We start from the raw sequence: 22572 nt of genomic DNA, 5'->3' as shown, positions 1-22572 counted from the left end.
TGTCTAACTCAGTATTAGTTATTTCTCCTGAGCCTTCTGTGTCTTCCTGTTTTGAAGCAGGATTGAGCCCTAGCCTTTTGCTCTGGTTGGCTTCATAGTGTACTTTGGATGTGTCCATGCTTGAGCTGGAGGCTCCCTCTCTATTCCTTTTGGGATTCTTTTCCTCATTCTGAGTAGTTTGTAATATAGTAGGGGTACTCATGGTTTCTTGTTGCTCTGGTACCTGCAGGAATGAGATTTCATCAAGTTGTCTCTCTAAATCAAACAAGGTATTTTCAACATCTACCTTTGTACTATCCCTGTCTATGAGAGTGTTTTCCAACCACTCAAATTGATTGGCATATATCTCTATTTATGGTATGGGGTGATGAATGTAAGGTCCCAATTTGACCTTTTGACTTAGTTTGGTCATAAACCCTTGAGGGTCCTACCTCCTCATGAAATTCTCCTGAAACTTCATTTGTTGCAGAATTTGATCTACTTCCTCTCCTGCCTCTCTAGAATTGCAAATGAAAGGGCCTAACTGATTTTTGACTTTGAACTCAGTTCTTTTCTTGGCTGAGACAAAGTTGACATTATCATAGTTCATTATCTTCCTATAATACTCTAGAGCAAATAACCTCATGGGGAGGTATTTGGGCAATTTGTATGGGGCAAGCTAGAAACCATAGATTCTTATTTCAGTCTGATTTTGGTAAAGGTACCAATCTCCCACCTTACTTTTCTTGGACAATTGGAGCACTCTTTTGATTTCTTGGCTTATCCTGGGTGGAGGGCTTCTTGTCAGCATGGTCATGACTGGATGGACAAAAGAGTCAATGAAGTCTATGTAGGTGTATGGTGATGAATACCTGTGGAATAATGGTGTCCAAAATATGAAAGACCTGGGCTGGCCTCTAGTATCCAACTTCTAGATGGAGAAGGGAAATCTATTTGACTGATAGTACAAAAACATGTGGTATAGTACAGATGAGTACTTGAATACTCTTTCATTGTGCATTTTGGTAAACTGTTCATGCATCCTTTCAGCTATGAACTGGGCATAATTGTACAAAGTAGCAGGAGGCTTTCCTGGGGTGAAAATGGACATGAAGGTGAGGATGAGCTCACCAACAAATTCATATGTGATATAGCCCAGAATACATGATATCATAGTTACAATTTTCTTGCGCCTTTCAGAGAAAATGGAAAAAACATATGGAGGGGCATCTTTAGGAATGTGCTTCTCTTCTACAATAAAAGTTTGGAATATTTGGGCCAGTCTAGATGGACTCAATTTGGTGTAATAGTCTAACAAATCCCCAATAGAGAGTGGGGTTAGGTTTGGACCTGATTGGACTTGCAACATCTCATTGATTGACTCAGCTGTAATAGTAAACAAGACCTTTTGGTTTGGGGACATTAAATCTCTCTAGCTAGGAATGTAATAGGCATGGCACATATGGACAATCTTAGATAAGACATGTACTTGTGGAAATTAGTATTTGGGCAAATTGGAGTCCCAAAGGCAAATGCCATTAGTATGGTTTAGATATATGTCCTTACTCAAACAATGAATTTTTAGCAGGACTGTATAGGCACTTGTGTCTTTGATCCAGGTGGATATTGGTGGCCACCTACCAAGTCCACCTGGACCCCCACCATTGTCTTTCTCAGCATTTTCAGTTTCCTTAATTGTAGCACAACTTACTATTTTTAGCAGTTTTTCGGGTCCTGAACTTCCGGAGCCGTTTTGAGGCCCTAAACGACGTTTTTTGGGGAATCTGGGGGCAACACGAGTCCATGGAATGGACTGGTGTTGCCCGTTCTAACAATGATAGTGCTCGGATAGATCTTTCTAATGAGCTATTGTACGCGTCAAACGGAGATCATATGCCAAAGTTACGACCCCGGGAAGTTGATGTACCAACTTACCCCCAAACGGGGCCCACAGTTTGGTGTTTCATCTCCTAGGGTTAGGTTTTGGAATGTTAAGGGTTTTCCATTGTTTCTCAACAATAAATAGGCCTTCGAGCCTCATTGTAACACAGTTCAGAGGCATGTAGCCATCACATCTCTTCTCAGAGATAAGCTACCATCGCCCTAGCTAGTTTATTTCCATTTCTGTCTGTAAGCATATTTCAGTATTTTCCATTAATGAAATGAAGTATTATTTCCGCTGCATCTTTGTGTATATGGTTATCTCTGTAATTTGTTCTGTTCCTGTTTAAATCCGGATCAGTGGTATCAGAGCGGTCTGCTTTTTCTCTGTTTTTCTTTGCATGTCCCCAACAAGGTCGGGATATAAGGAGTTAGGGCTTGAACTGGTTGAACCTTTGCAAGACCAGCCTCGCAAATCCCGACGGCCTCCCATGGCGGACGAGAAGAAAGACGAGGGGGCAGGAGATCCCATCAAAATCTTGCTCGAAGAAGCACTCGAGCGACAACGGAACGCGATGATGGACAGCTTTGCGCAGATCCTTCAGCGGCTACCCAGAAGCGGCGCATCGGCTTCCAGCAGCTCCTCTGGAAACGCCACACCCTTTAAGGTACAAGTTAATTTTGAAATCCCCATATTCGAGGGTCAGATAGACGTCGATGCCATAGATAAATGGTTAAATCTGCTAGAGGGTTATTTTTCTGTTCATGAATTTTCGAGTCTGGAAAAGATTGTTTTTGCTCTTCTCAAAGCAGCCCCCCACGTCAAGGACTGGTGGGAAACCTACTGCGAGCAGAAGGATGAAAGTACTGGCTCACTATTTTCAGCCGCACCCACCTGGGATTCATTCCGGGATGCCATCAAGGAGCAGTAATACCCTGTCGGAAGCTATGAGGATGAATACATAAAGTGGACCACGCTGCGGCAGGGAAGGGACCAAGACGTGCCGGAGTTCACCAATCTTTTCCATACCCTTCGCACAAAGTTGGGTATCAAGGATTCGGAGCAACATTTGATACTCAAATACCGTGGCTGCCTGCACAAGTACATCCAGGAAGAAATACAGTTCCTAAACATCCCCTCGCTCGGCTCAGCATACCGGTATGCCGTCAAGGTCGAGCAGAAGTTTAAACAAAAGAAGCGAGACTTTGGATCTGCGAATCCAAAGCAGGGGAAAGGTGCCCCTAAACCACAGAACAAAGGACAAAGCCAAGGCGGGACAGCCCAAGACAACCAGCCGAAGCTGCAAGCAAAGAGCAACGCCGCGAAGCCGAGAAAGGACACTGGAAAATGGTGCGAGTTCCATAAGAGCTCCACTCACAACACAAGTGAGTGTCGGGCCAAGCAGTCACTGGTGGCTGAGCTAAAGGTTTCAGAATCAGATGCATGTTCCGACTCTGAGTCAGAACCCGATAAGGGGTATGAAAAAGGGAAGCAGATCATTGATGCAGATCCCAGCGCCACTGTTGCTACCGCAAAGATCCAGAAAAATGAACCCGAAGATCCAGAGGAGGAGGAGCGTCTCTTCCACTCCCAGATGTGTGTAAAGGGCTCCCCGATACAGTTCATTGTTGATAGCGGGAGTCAAAAGAACCTCATTTTGGCAGAGGTCGTGAAGCGGTTGGGCTTACCGACCACAGCACATCCACAACCATACACCATTGGGTGGCTTCACCAAGGGCGAGATCTTCGCGTGAGCCAGCAGTGTCGCCTTCCATACAACATCAAGCCCTTCACGGATGAGGTATTGTGTGACATTGCTCCCCTTGAAGTTTGTGATGTATTACTAGGACAACCATACTTGTGGAAGCGACATGCTGTGTATGAATCAAGGCCCCGTGCTGTTATTATTACATTGGGAAATAAGTTGTTCAGGATACCAGAGGTAGCACCACCTGCCGCCATCTCTTTGATTACTGCAAAACAATGCAGTAAGATCATTTCCAAAACCAGGAAATTTGTTTTCCTAATGATACACCCTCAAGGGAAGAAGAAGACAGTGGCCGCGGCCTCCAAACGGGGTCCCTCTGCATGGCAGCTACAGATGGACAAGATTGTGGAGGAGTACGAAGACATCTTCACCTCCCCGGCAGGGGTTCCTCTGCACTGTCAAGTCAAGCACTCCAACGATCTGACCCCAGGTGCGCCGCTACCCAATGGACCAATTTATCGGCGCTCCGTTCTGGAGAACAATGAAATCAAGAGGCAGATTCAGGAGCTCCTGCAGAAAGGTCACATCCGTCCGAGTTCTTCGCCCTGTGGGAGCCCGATAGTGTTGGTACAGAAGAAGGATGGGACGTGGAGACTCTGTATTGACTATCGGGCGCTGAACAAGATCACTGTCCGTAATAGGTACCCGATCCCGCGGATTGATGACCTCCTAGACCAACTAAAGGGGGCGAAATATTTCAGCAAGATCGATCTGAAGTCAGGATATCACCAGGTACCAATTGAACCCTCAGATGTGTGGAAGACTGCCTTCAAATCCAAGGAGGGCCTCTTCGAATGGTTGGTCATGCCTTTCGGATTGACGAATGCTCTTGCAACCTTTATGAGGCTAATGGATGACATCTTGCGGCCATTCACCAACTCCTTTGTAGTAGTATACTTGGATGACATTCTGATCTTCAGCCAGAGTTGGGAAGAGCACCTCCAACACATCCGACAGGTTCTCCAAACACTGCGGCAACACAAGCTATGTGCCAATTTGGAGAAATGCACTTTTGGCATGACCGAGGTTCAGTATCTGGGATACATCATTGATGAACAGGGGGTGCATGTCGATCCAGCCAAGGTCCAAGTCATTCAGGATTGGCCCTCTCCAACCACTCTAACAGAGCTCCGCAGCTTTCTAGGTCTTGCCAACTTCTACCGCAGGTTTGTGTTGGGATTTTCTCATATTTCTTGGCCCTTGAGTCAAGTCACCAAGGGCAGGGCAAAAGCAAAATTCTTTTGGTCTGAATCTCAACAGAAGGCATTCAGGGAGTTGAAGGATTGCCTCTGCACGGCACCAGTGCTCGCATTACTAGATTTACAACAACCATTTGAGTTCGAGACAGATGCCTCTGACTATGCTATTGGGGCAGTCCTTACTCAACATGGACATCCAGTGGCATATCACAGTGAAACACTTTCAGACACAGTCCGGAAGTACCCCACTTATGATAAAGAGATGTATTCCATTGTACAGGCCTGCCGACAATGGAAGCATTACATTTTGGGGAAGGAAATGGTCATCCACACAGACCACCGACCTCTGCAGTTCATACAGACCCAAGGGAAATTGCAGAATGATCGCCATCAGAAGTGGTCTACATACCTGCAACAGTTTCACTTGAATATCAAGTATAAAAAGGGCAGCACCAATAATGTTGCAGATTGCCTCAGTCGACCACCGATCATGGCGCTAACCACCGTGCTCAACTCTTGCGGGCACGAGACTTCTGATTGGCCACTTCTCTACAAAAGCGACCCAGAATTCAGCCACACATACCAGACACTCTTGGAGGGTCGGCAGGTTGCAGATTTTCACCTCCAAGATGCCCTATTATGCCACCTCAGTCACCTTTGTGTTCCTTCAAGCGAGCGTGCCAAGATGATTTGGGAAGCACACTACAGTCGGGCTGCTGGGCATTTTGGGGTCGAGAAAACAGTGGCAGTACTGCAAAACTATTTCTATTGGCCGAATCTTCGACAGGATGTTGGGAAGTACATCCGATCATGTACTGCCTGTGCCATTGCCAAACCGACCATTAAGAAGCAAGGCCTCTATACCTCGTTGCCTACCCCTAGTCGACCTTGGGAATCCATCTCCATGGATTACATGTCAGGCCTTCCTTCCACTAAGCATGGAAATGACTATGTTTTTGTGGTCGTCGACAGGTTCTCAAAGATGGCCATTATAATGGCCTGCAAGAAGAATATCACAGCAGAAGCCACTGCTAAACTCTTCTTTGAACGAGTGTGGGTGCACTTTGGGATCCCACAGTCTATCATCTCAGATCGGGACAGTCGGTTTCTCAGCACCTTTTGGTCCAGTCTCTGGTCAATGCTGGACACCAAACTCACGAAGTCCACAGCCTTCCATCCTCAAACTGATGGCCAGAGAGAGGTTGTCAATAGGATGATTGTGCACATTCTGCGCATGTATAACTCAAAGCATCCACGCACATGGGACGAGAGCCTCCCCTACATTCAGCACAGCTACAACCGAGCTCTTCACAGCTCCACTGGCCATAGCCCTTTTCAGGTGGGTTTGGGATTCCAGCCACTATGCCCCATTGATGTGGCCATGCCACTTGCAGCTACTCACATGAATTCAGCTCATGTCCAGTCCGAAACAGATAAGGCCACCAGCTTCATTGAGCGCATCCAACATATTCACCAGCAGGTCCATGACATTCTTGAGAAATCAAATTCCAAGTACAAGCAGCGACATGATCAACATCGGGTGCCACACAAGTTTCAGGTGGGCGACAAAGTCTGGTTGCATTTGCAAAAGGAACGCCTTACTGGAGCCTATCGGAAATTGAGACCACTCCGATATGGTCCTTACACCATTACTAAGGCTATGGGAGACAATGCATTTGAGCTCAGCATTCCCCCATTCCTTGGCCTGCACCCAGTAGTCAATGTGGACCGCCTTCGGCCATACTTTCCACCATTGCTAGACACATCCGACATTGCAGAACAACTCAAACCCACAGAATTAAATCCAGATTGCATGGAACAAGGTGCAACTGATCGGATCATGGACACACAGATCAAGAACACTCGCCAACAGAATATCCAACTGTATCGAGTTGTCAAAGCGGCCAACTCCTTCAGCAAGGCAAGTGGCTCACCAGGGAACAAGTTCAGCAGAAGTTTCCTCATCTCATGGAGGAGCTCAACGCAATGGGGACCATTGCTTCCTAAGGGGGGAGGAATGATCCAGGTGGATATTGGTGGCCACCTGCCAAGTCCACCTGGACCCCCACCATTGTCTTTCTCAGCATTTTCAGTTTCCTTAATTGTAGCACAACTTACTATTTTTAGCAGTTTTTCGGGTCCTGAACTTCCGGAGTCGCTTTGAGGCCCTAAACGACGTTTTTTGGGGAATCCGGGGGCAACACGAGTCCATGGTATGGACTGGTGTTGCCCGTTCCAACAATGATAGTGCTCAGATAGATCTTTCTAATGAGCTATTGTACGCGTCAAACGGAGATCATATGCCAAAGTTACGACCCCGGGAAGTTGATGTACCAACTTACCCCCAAACGGGGCCCACAGTTTGGCGTTTCATCTCCTAGGGTTAGGTTTTGGAATGTTAAGGGTTTTCCATTGTTTCTCAACAATAAATAGGCCTTCGAGCCTCATTGTAACACAGTTCAGAGGCATGTAGCCATCACATCTCTTCTTAGAGATAAGCTACCATCGCCCTAGCTAGTTTATTTCCATTTCTGTCTGTAAGCATATTTCAGTATTTTCCATTAATGAAATGAAGTATTATTTCCGTTGCATCTTTGTGTATATGGTTATCTCTGTAATTTGTTGCGTTCCTGTTTAAATCCGGATCAGTCTTTGATTTGAAAATCCTTGTCTGCCAGGGGAAGGTGGTCAAGGTCCAAATGGGGGTCATGACAGGTCTGACATCCATGGCGATGGGGGCAGCCATAATTTAGTTCTTGTGGATTTGAATTTTACAATACAAGTTTATATCAGAGGTTTTGAAGCAAACTTGGAAGATTTCAGAAGGGTTTGGGCACACAATTTAATTTTTAAAGTAATTTAAATTAATTTTACTTCATTAAAACACTTTAAAGACTGAACGTTTTCAAATTGAAAGGGTTGTTTAGTAATTTGTATTCAAATACCTCGAATTTGGGTGAATTAACTTCAAATTCAGTGTTCTCGGCAACTGTAGAAGGTTGAATAGGTTCTGGTATGGATTAAGATCTTGATTGTGGTCTATGCAACTCCTTTAGGAGTGAAAATTGAGGTCAATTGGTGATTTCAAAGTTTGCATGTGTCACAATGGTTTGCATAGGTTCACAAAGAAAATGATTGAAAAAGGCGAAATAGGGCTTCTTAGCCTTTTTATTGAACAACGGTCACTTTTTGGCGGGTAAATTACAAATGAACAATGGATGGTTTTTTGGGTTGGGCGGGGAGGTGGTTTCCCAAGCCATTGCACAACATTTATGGAGAAGGCAGTATTTTGGAGGGGTCACCTGATCTATGTTAGCACTTGACACATAGTAGATGGGGTACCAGGGAAAACCACTTTATCGGGCGAGTAAAGTTCGGGCATTAGGTGAACCTGATATGGATACGGACTATTGGATGTGGACGCTAATGATCAGACAACAGTTGGGTGACAGATGTTCACGGATGAAATGGGCAGAGGTTTCGGGGGGCCCAAGGATTTAATCCTTGGTGGTTTTGGAATTATTTAGGAGTTAATCATGGGATTAATTGATTGGGCACGATTTAATGAAGGGATTATCTCAACTTTACCGAGAAGTGGTGAGTTAAGAGGGTTTTGTCAGGGAGATGGGGTAAAATTATAGTTTATAGCCAAACTAAGGGTTGTGGTATTACATAAGGGATTTATTGGGAAAAGGTATATAAGGAGCTATAGTATTATGTTAAAAATTAATATGAAATGAAATGAGCGGAATGAACATACCACTAAGCATAATGTAATATTTGTGAATTTTATTCACATACACTTTATACATAGGATAAAATATTTTTGTGGGTATTTTGAATGAAACATAATTTAACATGGGGTTGTCTACTTTTCATAGGCAAATTGATTTTAACCTTAGGAAAAGGGGTTTTATTAGGGTAATGAAGGGAAATGAATTTTATGAAGGGAATTCTAACACTTGATGTCCATAAGTCATTAAGCAGAGGGTCCGGTCCCACCAAAAGTCAAAGAAATTCTCTGAGCCTTTATGACTTGAAGGATTTTTAGTACTAGAACTTGCTTGTGGATGGGGAAATTAGTAAGGGGATGAAATGAATGAGGGGGAGTTAATTAAATCAATTTTTAAACCATTGTATTTTCTTTCTTAACTGCTCATGTACATTGAAAGATATGATGAAGCATGTTAAATGTGCTTTTGTCCAATCAACTTTATACTTCAACAACCTTTCTTCTACTTATCCATTACTTACCCTAACATTTTTTCTTCACTTATTTGGGTGAATTTAGGCTAGCATACCCTTATCATTCATTTTTCTTTAAAAGAAAAATAAACTATCTACTTCTAACCTTATGTCATCCAAGGGATCAGATTAAACTAATGAGCTCCTTTTATTTTCTCTACCTATCTAATGATTTGCCAAGTTTAAGTTGTTTGGTTGATTTTATTCTCTAACTATAAACATAAAATTTAAAGCATGAAATAGTCAAGATTAATCCATTTGACTACCATGGGTTGTGACATGTATGACAAGTTGCACACAACCATTATTTAAGACAGTAAAGTAGTAAAATAGTAGTGGCATTTATACTTGCACACTTTCATGATCTATTTTTGTTTTTGGGGTTCATATATTTTCATTTTTTGATCTTTTCTTATTCATTTTTTTCTTTGATATTTATTTTAGGACATACCCTCTTTACATTTTTTATTTTTTAATATGGAAAACATTTGCAGAAAGCAAAGCTATGTACAATATTACAAGGCTTAACCTTAGCCAATTCAAAATTATGAATCCTATCACTATAGGACTCTAACAGTGGGCAAATTTAAGAACATATTAGATCTTATCCCCACCTACACAACATTGGATTTGCTGATCTGGTCCAGTGTAGAAGAGGTACCCTTCTATCCATGTATAGCGGGAATTCTGCAGGATAATTCTTTGTTGTCTCGTGTATGGCAAATGATGAGGTACCTTACCTGCAGCAAAATAGTTAGCAACATATGCATACCAAGGGGTGTGAGTAGAAATTACAAAAGTATGTTCATAGGGAAAGCTATCTTCTACACATATATATTGATCATTAATATTAAGTCTGGACAAGAAATCTGCTACCACATTATCGTTTCCTATTTTGTCTACAATAGTGATATCAAAGTATTTTAATAGTAATAACCATATGGTAATTCGCCCAGGAGTTACAGGTTTATTCATTATCGTTTCCTATTTTGTCTACAATAGTGATATCAAATTATTGTAATAGTAATAACCATATGGTAATTCGCCAAGGAGTTACAGGTTTATTCATGAAATACCTGATGGTTGAATGATCTGTGTGCACGAAGGTGGGGTACCCTATAATATAATGCCAAAATTTGTTAACATCATAAATGAAAGTGAAAAATTCCTTCTCAGTTACTGTATAATTAAGTTTAGCAAGAGTTAAATTCTAGCTGACGTAGTAGATCACATACTGTTTCTTGTCTTCTTATTGACCCAAGATTGCTCCAACTATTGTATGAGAAGCATCCATAGAGATATGGAATGGAGGTTTCCAATCACGACCACGCAATATTGGAGCCTCAAATGCTAATTTCTTGATCCCTGAAAAAGCCGCTTCACAAGCATTAGTCAACAAAAATTTTGCATCTTTAGACAGTAGTTGGAAAAGTGGAAATGCTGCATCTTTAAACTCCCTCACTTGTGATTTTTATTTGTTTATCATTTTTATTATTTATTTATTTTACATTTTATTTAGTTAGTTGTTTATATATTTTCATTTTAGTTTATTTTACTCATTTTAAAAAATAAATAAATACATTAATAAATAAAGAATGAATAAGTTAACCAATATATTAAATAATTATTAACTATTAATTATTTAAGCAACCTAGAGTATATAGCCGTTTGGTTGGTTCATAATATTATTTCCCTCCCTCGTCAAATGTAGTCGTTTTCCTCTAACTATTAGGTTGACCTACCTTCTTATTTAACCTTCCTCCGAGATCTATCCCTTCATCTTGTCTTGAAGATGAACCACACTGGCTGGTTCGAAACGCGTTGACCTAATAATTTCTATGTGATTTTTTCCAAAAATTTCCATGAATTAATAACCAATAAAGCTATTTACCACTGTATGTGTCTTTGGAGTGGGAAAATTTATGATTACCTTGACCTTTGTGGGATCAACACGTATTCCAACAGCTGAAATTAAATTCCCTACGATGATCCCCTCTTCCATCATCAAATGATATTTTACTGTGCTAAGAGAAATATGAGTCTCTTTACATCATTTAAGTACTTTTTCTAAATTTTACAAACCATCCTCAAAAGAATCACCATATGGGGTAAAATCATCCATATAAATTTCAACACTGTCATTAATCAAATTAGAAAAGATTCCCAGTATCGCTCGTTGGAAAGTAGCAGGTGCATTATAATGTTTAAATGGGAGGACCCATTGTGAAAAATTTCCCTAAGGGAAAGTAAAAGTGGTCTTATCTAGATCTTTAGGAGCTATGTGGATCTGGTTATATCCACTGAATCCATCCAGAAAAGAAAAGAACTTCTTGCCGGTTAGTGTATCGAGAACCTGGTTGATGAAAGGTAAGGGAACGTGATCTTTCTGGGTAGCTTTATTTAGTTCCCTATAATCAACATAGATCCTCCACTTTCCATTATTCTTTGGGACAATGACTAATGGGGATACCCATTGGTTGTCAGATATTGGATAAATAAACCCAACATCCAATAGCTTTTGTAGTTCTTCCTTAACAATGTTTTTCAAAGCAGAGTTCATTCTTCTTTGTGGTTGGTGAACAGGGAAACATTCCTCTCTTATATATATGTGATCGGTACATTAATCAGGATGAATCCATTTCATATATGTGTATTCCCAAGCAAAGGCCTCTTTCTCATTCGGAAGATTTTTTAACAATTATTCAATTTGGGAGGGTGATAGATTGGGATTGATGTTCCCTGTCTTCCCTGGATCGATTTCTACTAGAATAATGTTATGGGTTGTTGTGACAGGAACATTTTTAGTTTCAGATTACGGTTGAATGTATTCCTGGGTAATGCAACTCATAAGAGACTCTAATAGTCTTCGGGTTAGGCAAGAAACGAAATTGGGATCACTAATAAACGTACTAATAACATCATCGTCCATTTCCTCTTTGAAACAAATACCTTCACCAATAGTGAGAATTGGTCTAATGTTTTCGTTTTCAAGCTCAGACTCATCCTTGAGGGAAGGCTTTTGTTCTAGGGTAAATCTTGGTTCGACCGACGATCTTGGTTATGTAGGAGGATAACGAAAAATTTTCTTCATAATTTCTCGATTTGATATTACCATATTTCCCAATCAACACCCAATGTAGGAATTGACCGTCGTGAGCCATGGCCTAACTATGATCAAGGGATGCCCCCCAACTAGAGATTGAGTGTGCAATACTAAGAGATCGACAAGGTATTCCCAAGAATCCATGGAGATAGTTACATCTTCCAATTTCCCTAGAGGCCTCATAGTAGATCGATATGCAAGTTCTAGAACCGTTGGAGTTGGTTTAAGATTAAGTAAGCCCAGGGTAAGTACAATTGTTGATGTTATAACATTAATTTCATCCCCAATATCTACTAGAACATTTGAAATATCAACCCCATTGATCTGGTCTGTGAGGATAGGATTTCATGGGTCACCCTATCTGACGGGTATAGTTTTTCCCAACATTATGTTTGACAAATTCCACATGACATAGATAGTGGGTGGGTCTTTTGGGTTCCTTCCGAGCTTCTTGAAACACAATTCCTTAATTTTTTTAGCGTAAATTGGCACATCCTTCATGGCCAGGAGTAATGGAATTTTAACAAATAAATTAGGTAATTCCCCCAAAAAATCAAATTCAGGTTGTGGAATTTGTTTTCTTAAGGATAACCTCTTAGCATAAGGTGGGCCCGTGTGAGTCCCTCGAGTGACAAGTGTTTTGGTGGGGGTTGTTGTTCCACAAAAAATTGTGTCAGATTACCCCCAGCTTCCCTAGAGGGGTGTTTAAGTTTTGGTTCTAAGACTTCGTCATTAGTTTGTTCAACAATTATCGGTGAAGTCTTTGTATTCACCACTCATCCAAACAGAAGATTCAATTCATTGCATTTTGAAGTGGAAATACCATATGCAAGAAGGTTGAGTGTCTCAAATTGTTGGGCTCCCCTATTATTCAGGTTTGGGTTGGGTTGAATAGGTAGTGGAGGATAAAGAGGATGAGTACTAGTGGAGGCATTAGGTGGGAGTTGTAACTGTTGTTGTGTCATAGGTTGGGGAAGTTGACTTGTAGGAAGAGGGGGTTCATGCTAGTTCTGAGACCAAGAAGGGACTGAACCAAGTTGAGGTGACCATGACTTCCAGGGTGTAGGATATTGATAATATTATGACCTTGAAGGTGGAAATGGCGTAGGCTGAGACCCAAAATTCCAATTATTAAAATATTAAGAATGGTCTTGAGTCATACCTTGATTCATATTCCATGGTCGTGGTTTCCAATGATTCTTTGGTCCCATGAAATAAGGCTGGTCTATCTCTTCATTTTCTCCTTGAAAAATGACCTTCAACCCAGGAAGTGATGGACATGTGCTAGTGGAATTTTTTTTCTCACATATTGCACATATTTCAATGGTATTAAGTGGACACTCTTTTAGCAGGTGCTTCTTCCTACATTGTCAGTAGAAGATGACCATTTCTTTCTTGATTTCCATATGTTTATGTTTTTCTTGTAGAATGTCTAACTGTGACGAAAATGTGCTTAAGATGTCATTCCTCAAATTTTCTAGTAAGTTCTCAATTTCTGCTTTTGTGACCCCACTACTGGATGATTTGAGAGCATGTGTTCCTTTCTTATGCCCCATAGCTCCATGAAAAAATTTGACACACAATTCATAGATAGTATCAAACTCTTCGTTTGAAATATCCCCATTTCCTACCACATTCATAAGTTCCAGAGATTCTTCTCTTAGCACTCAGAGTAAGATTATCTTCAAAATACCTTTATCCAAATCACTATGGCCTGATATTTGTAGGCTATATTTAAATCATTCCATAAAATCCTCCATATTCTCATCCTCCTTCTGCATAATCTTGAAGATTTCTTCTTTAATGTCTTGAGACTTGTAGTAGTCCTAATATTTTTTGAGGAAAATTTGCTTCATATTGTCCCACGTCATAATAGATTTTCCTCCTAAACCCATTAACCATCGCAATTTTGTACCTTTCAAGGTAGTAGGGAATATCTTTTGTTTTTGAGCATCTGATCATATCCTCAACAAACAAGATCGAACTCAAAGAGGAATGTATCTAGATCCTCAGAAGAGAAACCATGGAAATTAGGTAATGCTATTAGAGGAATAGGTTTCATGGGTGCATCAGCCCTAATTTATCCAATTAGAAATTTAATTGTAGAAGTTATGTTGTTTGCCATAAATATCCTCCAATATTCACTTGGAATTTTAGCAAGTTCTAGTTGTTCAATGATATGGGGCTCAGTTTGTTTAACAATGCTTCCCCGATTAGGTGGAGGATTTACTTCCCCTACCTCTTCTCCTTCAGAACCTTCAATACTTAATTCCTCAGATCCTCTTCTCCCTTATTCCTCTTCTATGGACTGTTTCTACCATTAAGGAGGGATCTAGTTGTAGAACTGTCTGGGGCCTGGATCCTGTCTGAGATCTTACCCTGAAAACACCCCTTGATGAGTTTCCTGATTCATCTCTTGCGATGATTTCCTATATATAGGTGATTCTTCCTAGATCTTTCCTTCCTCGACCTATTTTTGGGGGGTCTTCCTTTTCCCCTTTTGTTTGTTTCCCTATTCATACAATCTATGAAGCAAAGAACGAGATTAAAATCATCCAAAACAAATCTAGAACTTAGGCCTTTGAAAAGGGTTTGTACAAACCTTGCTTGACTAGGATGAGAGAGTGGGTTTTTATGGTAAAAAAGGTAGAGAATCAAAACAAACAAGGAAATCTAATGCTAGGGTCGTGGAAAAGTTTCAGTATAAACCTCACCTGACCAGGACGAGAGTGTGGTTCCTATAAGCAAGAAATTAAAAAACCAAACAAATCTAAAGCTCGAGTCCTGGAAAAGGGTTGGTACAAACCTTGCCTGACTAGGATGAGAGAGTGGTTCCTATAATCAATCAAAAAGCAGGAAATGATCAAAGCGATCTAATGCTGGGGTCTTGGAAAAGGTTTGGTACAAAGCCATGCCTGACTAGGATGAGAGAGTGGTTCCTATGGTCAACAAAAAGGCAGAAAATTAAAGCAATCAAAACAATCTAATGCTCAGGTCCTAGAAATGGTTTGGTACAAAATTTTCCTAACCAGGATGAGAGAGTGTTCCTATGGTTCATAATGGTTGTACTTTTGTGCCTTTGATAGCCTCCTCGACAATGGTACCAATATATTGGTGTTTAAATATGGGCTATAGATTCAATCCCTTCCATATTTATTTTTTGATCCGAGATTCGTTAATTATTTCAAGGTTATCGTGAAAAGTATATGTAGACCACATATTCCCTACCCAATATTAAGAATTTGCAAAATACAAGGCCCAATGAATGTTATGAGTCAAGTAAGAACAAAGTAAATAATAACAACAACAACATAGAGTAACAACAATTAAGAATCACAACAAGATTATAAAATAGTAAAGGAAGAACAACAATTACAAAAAATTAACAACATAACCAAAACACATACCTATTCACACAATTAAATCCAACAACACCTGATCAGGAGAGTGGGCCCAACTCTCTGATCAGGGCTATGGCGAAGAGTTAGAAATCACACGAGATTGCCGAAGACTAGAATTCACATTAACCAAAAGGAATTATAATTAAAGTTCTTCTATTACATGCCTAAAAGAAAAGTCTCCCATTCTTCTCTGTTGAGCCTTACTTATACATTTGATCTTTACTTTAATAGCAATTAAAAAGCTCAGAAATTGTGACAATCATGCCTGCCCAAAAATATACAATGATTTTTCAAATAGAAACAAAATGCAAAGATAGCATTCAAAGTTGATTTATCAGCTCCTCGATAGTTGGACAATTTTAATGGTCCCATCCTTGAATAGCGTTGCCAACCTATTAACAACATCAGGCTGACTTATATTCTGCTAAGCATCACTTGGTGTGAATCTGCTAGATAATTTTGTCAGAAAGCCGTCTAAGAATTTTTCCCCTAGGACTACAGTTCATTAATTAAAATTTCAAGAAGACATGCCAATTTAATATACCTTCATTGATTTGAGATATAAATCGACCTCATAAAAGCTATGAAATGAATCGAAAGGAACATGTAAAGGTGGGTGAAAGATAGGTAATTTTGTCAGCCAACAGCTCCCCCTAACTCCCTCACATTAAAGGAGACAATTATCAAGGAATCCCTTTGGATAGGGCTTCCTCTTCTCTAAGAACCCTAGCTATACAAACTTTATTACTTATTTTTCTTTCCTACCATACTTTATCTTGAGCTTTTTGAAAACTGGACTTACTACCTATAGAGTTTGATATAGGAATGTCCAAATTGAGGCCTCCTAAAGACGAAGGGATAAGAGAGGTGAGTTCCCTTAGCCTAAGATAATAGCTCTTCGAGGTAGCTCAAGACACAGGAACCGCTAGGACTATAAGGGGAGGAGGCCTTAACCAGGGGTGAAGGGCATAGGAATTGTAAACATGAGCATAGATGCTTGAGGAGAGGCTAGGGGAACTGAGAGGGGGGCTTGAGGGGGCTTCCTAGCCTATGAGGGACCAACCACAATTGAAGGGGACAAGGGACATAAATCTGACTGCTAATTAGGGAGTAGAGACTTCCTGATGGAACACACTCAGTCATGTCTTGTTGGAAATAAGAGAATCCTCAAAAACCACTACACCATATTTTGGAAAAGATATTGGCTTGCGTGAGACCTCTATATTAGTTGAGTCCTCCAAATTTTCCCAGGGCCTAATAGAGTCATTTGTAGACCGAAGTGGTCCCTCCTTAAAGCAATCTTCAGGCAAATGACTAGTTCCATGACATTGATGTCGTCTAAAGGGAAACTTATAGTAGTCCACTATGTGATTCCACTGTTGGGCAAGGAGGTCACAGGGAAGTGGTAGCCCCCATGCATGGGGATCAGGGTAGTGCCCCAATATTTTCTTTTGGGGTAGTTTTTCCCATGGTTTTTTGTATGGTTTTGCACATGGTTTTACACATGGCAATTTTTCCTATGGGTTTTGTAGATCTAGTCAAAAGAACTATGGTTATCCTCTAATCCAAGGTTAATGGATTAGGGGTTTATGAATGCTTAGGCATGTATACAATGTATTATAACATTGAAAGACATAATGAAAAATCAATCTGGTTTTCCGAGTTCTAGGTTCCAAAAGAAAAATATTTGTGCATATATTATGCTCTCGTCATTATATATATATATAGATATATTCTTTAGAATTCATTTGTAGGTATTATCTATACAGAGTTAAAACATTTAGCCATGCTCTCTCATCTAATAAAATTTCCACCTCAGCTATGAGTCTAGGTCTAAGATCTATCAACATAGATACATGGTATGCATTTGCCCCCTTTATTTTGTTGGCCCTCCTCTACTCCAACAAAATAAACTAGTTTATTGCTGATGGTTGTGAAGGTCTCCATACCCCAAAAATGTAGCGGCAAGATAGGAAGAAGAGTAAAAACCATTAATTTATCCACTAGATCCTTCTCAAGGTCAAAAGAAATAGAACATGGCTTTAGTAGCAGACCCTCTATACCCCATCCCAATTTTTTCTTCATAATTAAGTCGCAGTCCCCCTTCATCCTAAAAGAAATGGCCAACCATCTATAAACCAACGTATGAATCATAGGGTCATAGCCTAAGAAAGGGCACCATGAAGTAGAAACCTTTAGACTTAGCATTGAACTCGCAATGGTTCATAGCCCAAACTGACCCACTAAGGTTTTACCTTAAAAATACATTATGTGCGAAAGGGAGATATCCTTCCCGACTATGAGACTTACCACCTCTTATTGTTGATTGATAACCTTGTTTCTCCTATGATGATGAAGGAGGGGTTCTAGTTCTTTCACATTCTTATGACCTTCGTGAACCAATGAAGGGAATGGTGAGAGGTAGAAGCCTAGAGCATTTGAGAAAGGTGGTGAAACCGAGGTTGCACCAACCATGTGCTCAGGAGGGGGTTCCATGCATGAGGCACATGAGCCGCCTTCCACCATCTTCGATAAGCTTGATAACCAACTAGAGTCATCCATGGAAACCTAATCTAGCAAAACCATCTCTTAGAAACCCACTCCTATTAATATTTTAATTTCCCTTGAAATATTCTTCCACGTGTTAGACTCAACTCGTAGCCAATAGGCTCCTCCAACTTAGGATTGAACTTATGATCATACACCAAGCTGATCATATCCCAAAGAAACCTAACAATGTTTTAGAAAAACTACAGCTCTATAATCAAATCCGAACAAATCAGCTTTCACCACTTTCATTAATAATTTGTTAATTATATTCCTTGAAATTCTTATTCATATCTCCTTTCTAAATTCTTATTCATACCTTTTTAATCTTATTCATATTAATTTTTTTAATTAAATTAAAAAGGAGTTCATAACATGACAATATTAATTTTATTAAATATTGGTTTTATTTTAGTTTTTATTTTTGAGATAATATTTAAATTTTTCTTTCTTAACTTTTCATTTGTCTAATTCTTACATTAATATTTAATTAATTATATATATTTAAATTCTTATTTATATATATTTCCCAAATTCTCATCCATTTTGACTTTATCGGTTTTATTCACATTGTTTTATTTTTAATTAAATTAAAGAGGAATTAGTAACACTTTAACCATTTTTTTATTAAATATTGGCTTTAATTATTTTTTGTTGGTTAAAAGAGCAACATTATACTATCATCAGTAAAATCCAGCATACAAAAATAGACTGCGACCCCCGTTGGCATTCCTACATCGAGATGCGAGATCAAGGGGTGTTAAAGATATGAGAAGATGTAAGCATACAACCATTATTTCCGATAGGATTCCTATCATTACATAACTAAAAGAATATAAAAAAGACTGTAAATGACTTAAGATAATCATGTCATGAAGGGTGGTGAGGAGGAAGTCTAGGAGGAATTGTTGGGAAATCATTCTCCTCATGCATATGAAAGTCGATTTACTCTACTTAGGCCTCCAAATCACACAGACAGTCATTGTGACATCTTTGGTTCTGGCGGATGCTCTCGAGCAGCTCTGGAGTCTTATTGAGGTAGAATAGAATGTCATTAATGTAGTCCACTAGTTCATTCTGGTCTTCATAACGATTCTCTCTCATGACGTCGAGGTTGGTGTAGACACCTCTCAGTTGATGTACAATGGTTTTGAGTGAGGTTGGAGCCTCTAGTCTACCTAGCGCATACCTGTGAGCATGAGCGACCTCACCTTCCCGTTGTCCATTGGCCACATCTTCTGAAGACAAGTTCAAGTTGCTAAATTTCTGCCAAACATGGTCCTGATGCCCACCTCCACAACGAGGGTGCCCATGTAGGCAGGGCATGGCTAGCAGCACCCAATGACCACTTACCAAAATGACGAAAGAAGACTCAGCCACCCAAGAGGACTCAACCACCTGCACACACCCAAGGAGACATGAGCAATGTCATAATTACCAGTTATGGCTCAAAGTTCTATCAAAGCAAGGCCTCCCAATGAGTCTGCACAATTAGCACTTCTCCAATGCCCCTGGATGACTTTATTCCTCTAGCATTCTACAACCATAACACGTGAGGGATAACAACAATGGAGAGCCCGAAAGCACACAAGCGCACACCCAATACCACAATAGTCTCAACCAAGAAACAACTAATGAGGGAATTGTAGGCTGCCCCACGATTAGTTACACCCTCATCCTCATGGAAATGAGAGTGGGACACAACAGAAGCTGGAGCCACTACACACCATGGATGTCCTTCAAAGAATTATCTTCATAATTAGAGTGTTTCCACAGACTAGGCCACCCCCTCCACATGACAATGGGAAGTATCACCTTACTAGCCACCATTGGAAACAATAGCACATAGAAAGACCAAAGCCAAATGTATTCGATTGCTTGGAGTCTGCCAAGTACCCACGAGCCTAGAGTATCCCTCCTTCCGCCACACTTGGGGTTCAACCTCACATAACCAACCTTAACTCACCTTAGAGTAGAGAAACCTCCAAATGAACCATGATCCCATATAAAAACACAAGAGCACATTAGAGAAGCCACAATACCAAAGTTTAAACACTTTGCAGAAATCCAACTACCCCATGGCCTTGGCAAACTTGCTTGGCCTTCACCACATTACACGCTGAGGTCATCACCCAAGATGCAACATCCATTACACTATAGCCGTTGCATAATATAACAACGAGAGGTGGGTTTGGAGAGTTCGTCCATTCGTCGGTTCGTCACTTACCTACCGCGTGCCTGGTGGGGGAACTCCGAGATGGTCCGACCAAGTATTTAATCACCCATCGAAGAATTTTATTTTTTATTTTTAAAATAGTAAAAAAAAATTTATTTTTTATTTTTATTCTCTATCCATTTTAAAAAGTTATTAAATTGTAAAATTTGAGATCCTACATTAATCTTAAATTTTAAAATTAGTGAAAGAGACTCAAATCGGACATACCGCAATCTCAAATTATATGTTAATCTTAAAATTAATGTAACAGAATCAAATCGGATAAACCACAATCATGACCGACCATAATGCATTGCGACTGCTGTGGCGGTGGTAGAGTTGGCCAATAATAGCTAAGTGGATCTCACTTGTGGAGATAATTTTATAATTATATATTGACCATTTATATGGAGGACTATTTATATGGTCACTGTGCTTTCCAGGAACAACCTAGGTACTCGATAATTTACAGTGGATATTGTTCAGAGACGACATGGATTCTATAGTTTACAAAGTTGCATTTTTGCTTATTTTAGCATGCATCCTTGCAGGCCAAACCATGGCAAATCCTGAAGGTTCTGTTTATAGATTCCTCTATCCATCATATTTACTCTGCAATTTTTATGAATGAGCAGCGGACTGAATGTATACTTTTTCGATGATAAACAGCGGACGCATTATTCGCAGTCAAAGCGGCTTTGCATGATCCCAATAATGTTTTGAAAAGCTGGGAAGACGACATAGAAGACCCTTGCACTTTTTTACATGTCACATGTGATGATGCCGACCAACATGTAGTCAGGCTGTGAGTTTGACCTCAAATTTTTCTTTGGAATATACAATTGAAATAAAAATACATAGACAAAGAATATAGTTTTCCTAAGAATATAGTTTTCTGTTTCCCATTTAATGTGCAGAGATTTGTATGACCAAAATCTAGGTGGAACATTGTCTCCCCAGATATCTCAGCTCTCCTATCTGCAATACCTGTAAGCATTTCATATCTTTGTTTCTTGAAATTATTTCAACCACAAGGGTTGGTTCTAAATGCGATCCAAAAAACAGTTTTACTCATAAGATAAATCGCAGAAGCCTTAGATCAATTATTATTTCAATTATCTGTTTTAGGGTTATTAATAGTCTTGATTGAATGGCAGGAATTTCCCGACGAACTCTCTGGAAGGTTCTATTCCACACAGCTTGGGGGACTTGAAAAACTTGATCGGTATTGATTTGTATCAGAACAATTTTAGTGGACACATACCTGCCTCTCTTTCGAACTTGCCAAAACTTCGATACTTGTGAGCTATCGCTGAATATTCTCTCATCGAACTTCGGCTTATTAATTTCAAGAAACCGAGATCGTCTCGGCTAATAAATAATCCCTTCTCTATGTTACAGGCGGTTGAATAACAATCGGTTGTCTGGAAATATTCCCGCATCGCTCACTTCCATTTCTTCGTTGCAAGTTTTGTAAGTTTTATTAAGGCAACGGCAGATTTGGCTATAAAGCTGACATAATTATACAGTGATTTTCATTATCAGAAATCTTTTGGTTAATATAACATTGTATGCTGTGAACAGAAATTTGGCAGACAACAATCTCAGTGGCCCAGTTCCCACCGGTGGATCCTTCGCACGGCTTACTGGTGTAAGGTAAGCTAAGCTATACCAATGCTTCTAATAGCTTGCAATTTAACGCCATATATATCACAAAGGCAAAAAAATAACTGTATGTATTGGTTCTGGTTCAGCTTCGCAGGAAACCCTAACCTGTGCGGCCAAGCTGTGGGGAAGCCATGTCATTAAGTGAAACCCTAATCCGTGCGGTGAAGTTGTGCGGAAGTCCTGTGCTAATACTGGAATCTATTAGTGGTCACCGTGGAGATTTTGTTTCCGATATATTGAAATCTGGTTTGGTTTTCAAATCCTGCAAGTAGTAGTTTTGAATATCGTATGAGAATATCATATAAGAATTTTATCCTATTGGCTGGTCATCTTTTCTTTCACTTATTACAATACCACGCATGATGATTTTCCCTTTCACATTAATAATAAAGTTATTATGCTGAAAAATGTAAAAACATATTCATATATATAATATTTATGTCTATTATATTCATTTGCTTTAGGTTACTTATCTTTTTTAATAAAATATTGGAATAATTAAAATTGTTTGAGGTTTAAAAAATATCTAGCCATGTAACTATCCAAATATATTGGAAGTTGGTTT

General features: G+C 39.9%; 1 protein-coding gene across 1 annotated transcript; it reads left to right on the top strand.

Annotated features, from left to right (window-relative positions):
- The first annotated feature begins 20832 nt into the window (after positions 1-20832).
- Positions 20833-22363, top strand: LOC149142602 (LRR receptor kinase BAK1-like). Its single transcript, XM_089451526.1, has 7 exons — positions 20833-20914; positions 21009-21144; positions 21257-21328; positions 21497-21640; positions 21741-21812; positions 21924-21995; positions 22094-22363. The coding sequence occupies exons 1-7, from the start codon at positions 20833-20835 to the stop codon at positions 22146-22148; spliced, it is 633 nt and encodes a 210-aa protein (XP_089307652.1). The 3' UTR covers positions 22149-22363.
- The last annotated feature ends 209 nt before the right edge of the window (positions 22364-22572 follow it).

The sequence above is a fragment of the Pinus tabuliformis genome, chromosome X (assembly GCF_031772625.1).
Source record: "Pinus tabuliformis cultivar Carrire ecotype Pingquan chromosome X, CPIR1, whole genome shotgun sequence".
NCBI lineage: Eukaryota > Viridiplantae > Streptophyta > Pinopsida > Pinales > Pinaceae > Pinus > Pinus tabuliformis.
The sequence above is the reverse complement of the archived record's forward strand: the minus strand, read 5'-3'. Positions and strand labels throughout refer to the sequence as shown.

Bases quoted from the DNA above. Each gene is read 5' to 3' on its own strand.
- LOC149142602 (XM_089451526.1), top strand. From the start codon at position 20,833: ATGGATTCTATAGTTTACAAAGTTGCATTTTTGCTTATTTTAGCATGC. The intron at 20,915-21,008 runs GTTCTGTTTATA...GATGATAAACAG, and splicing joins AACCATGGCAAATCCTGAAG to CGGACGCATTATTCGCAGTC. The intron at 21,996-22,093 runs GTAAGCTAAGCT...GTTCTGGTTCAG, and splicing joins GCACGGCTTACTGGTGTAAG to CTTCGCAGGAAACCCTAACC.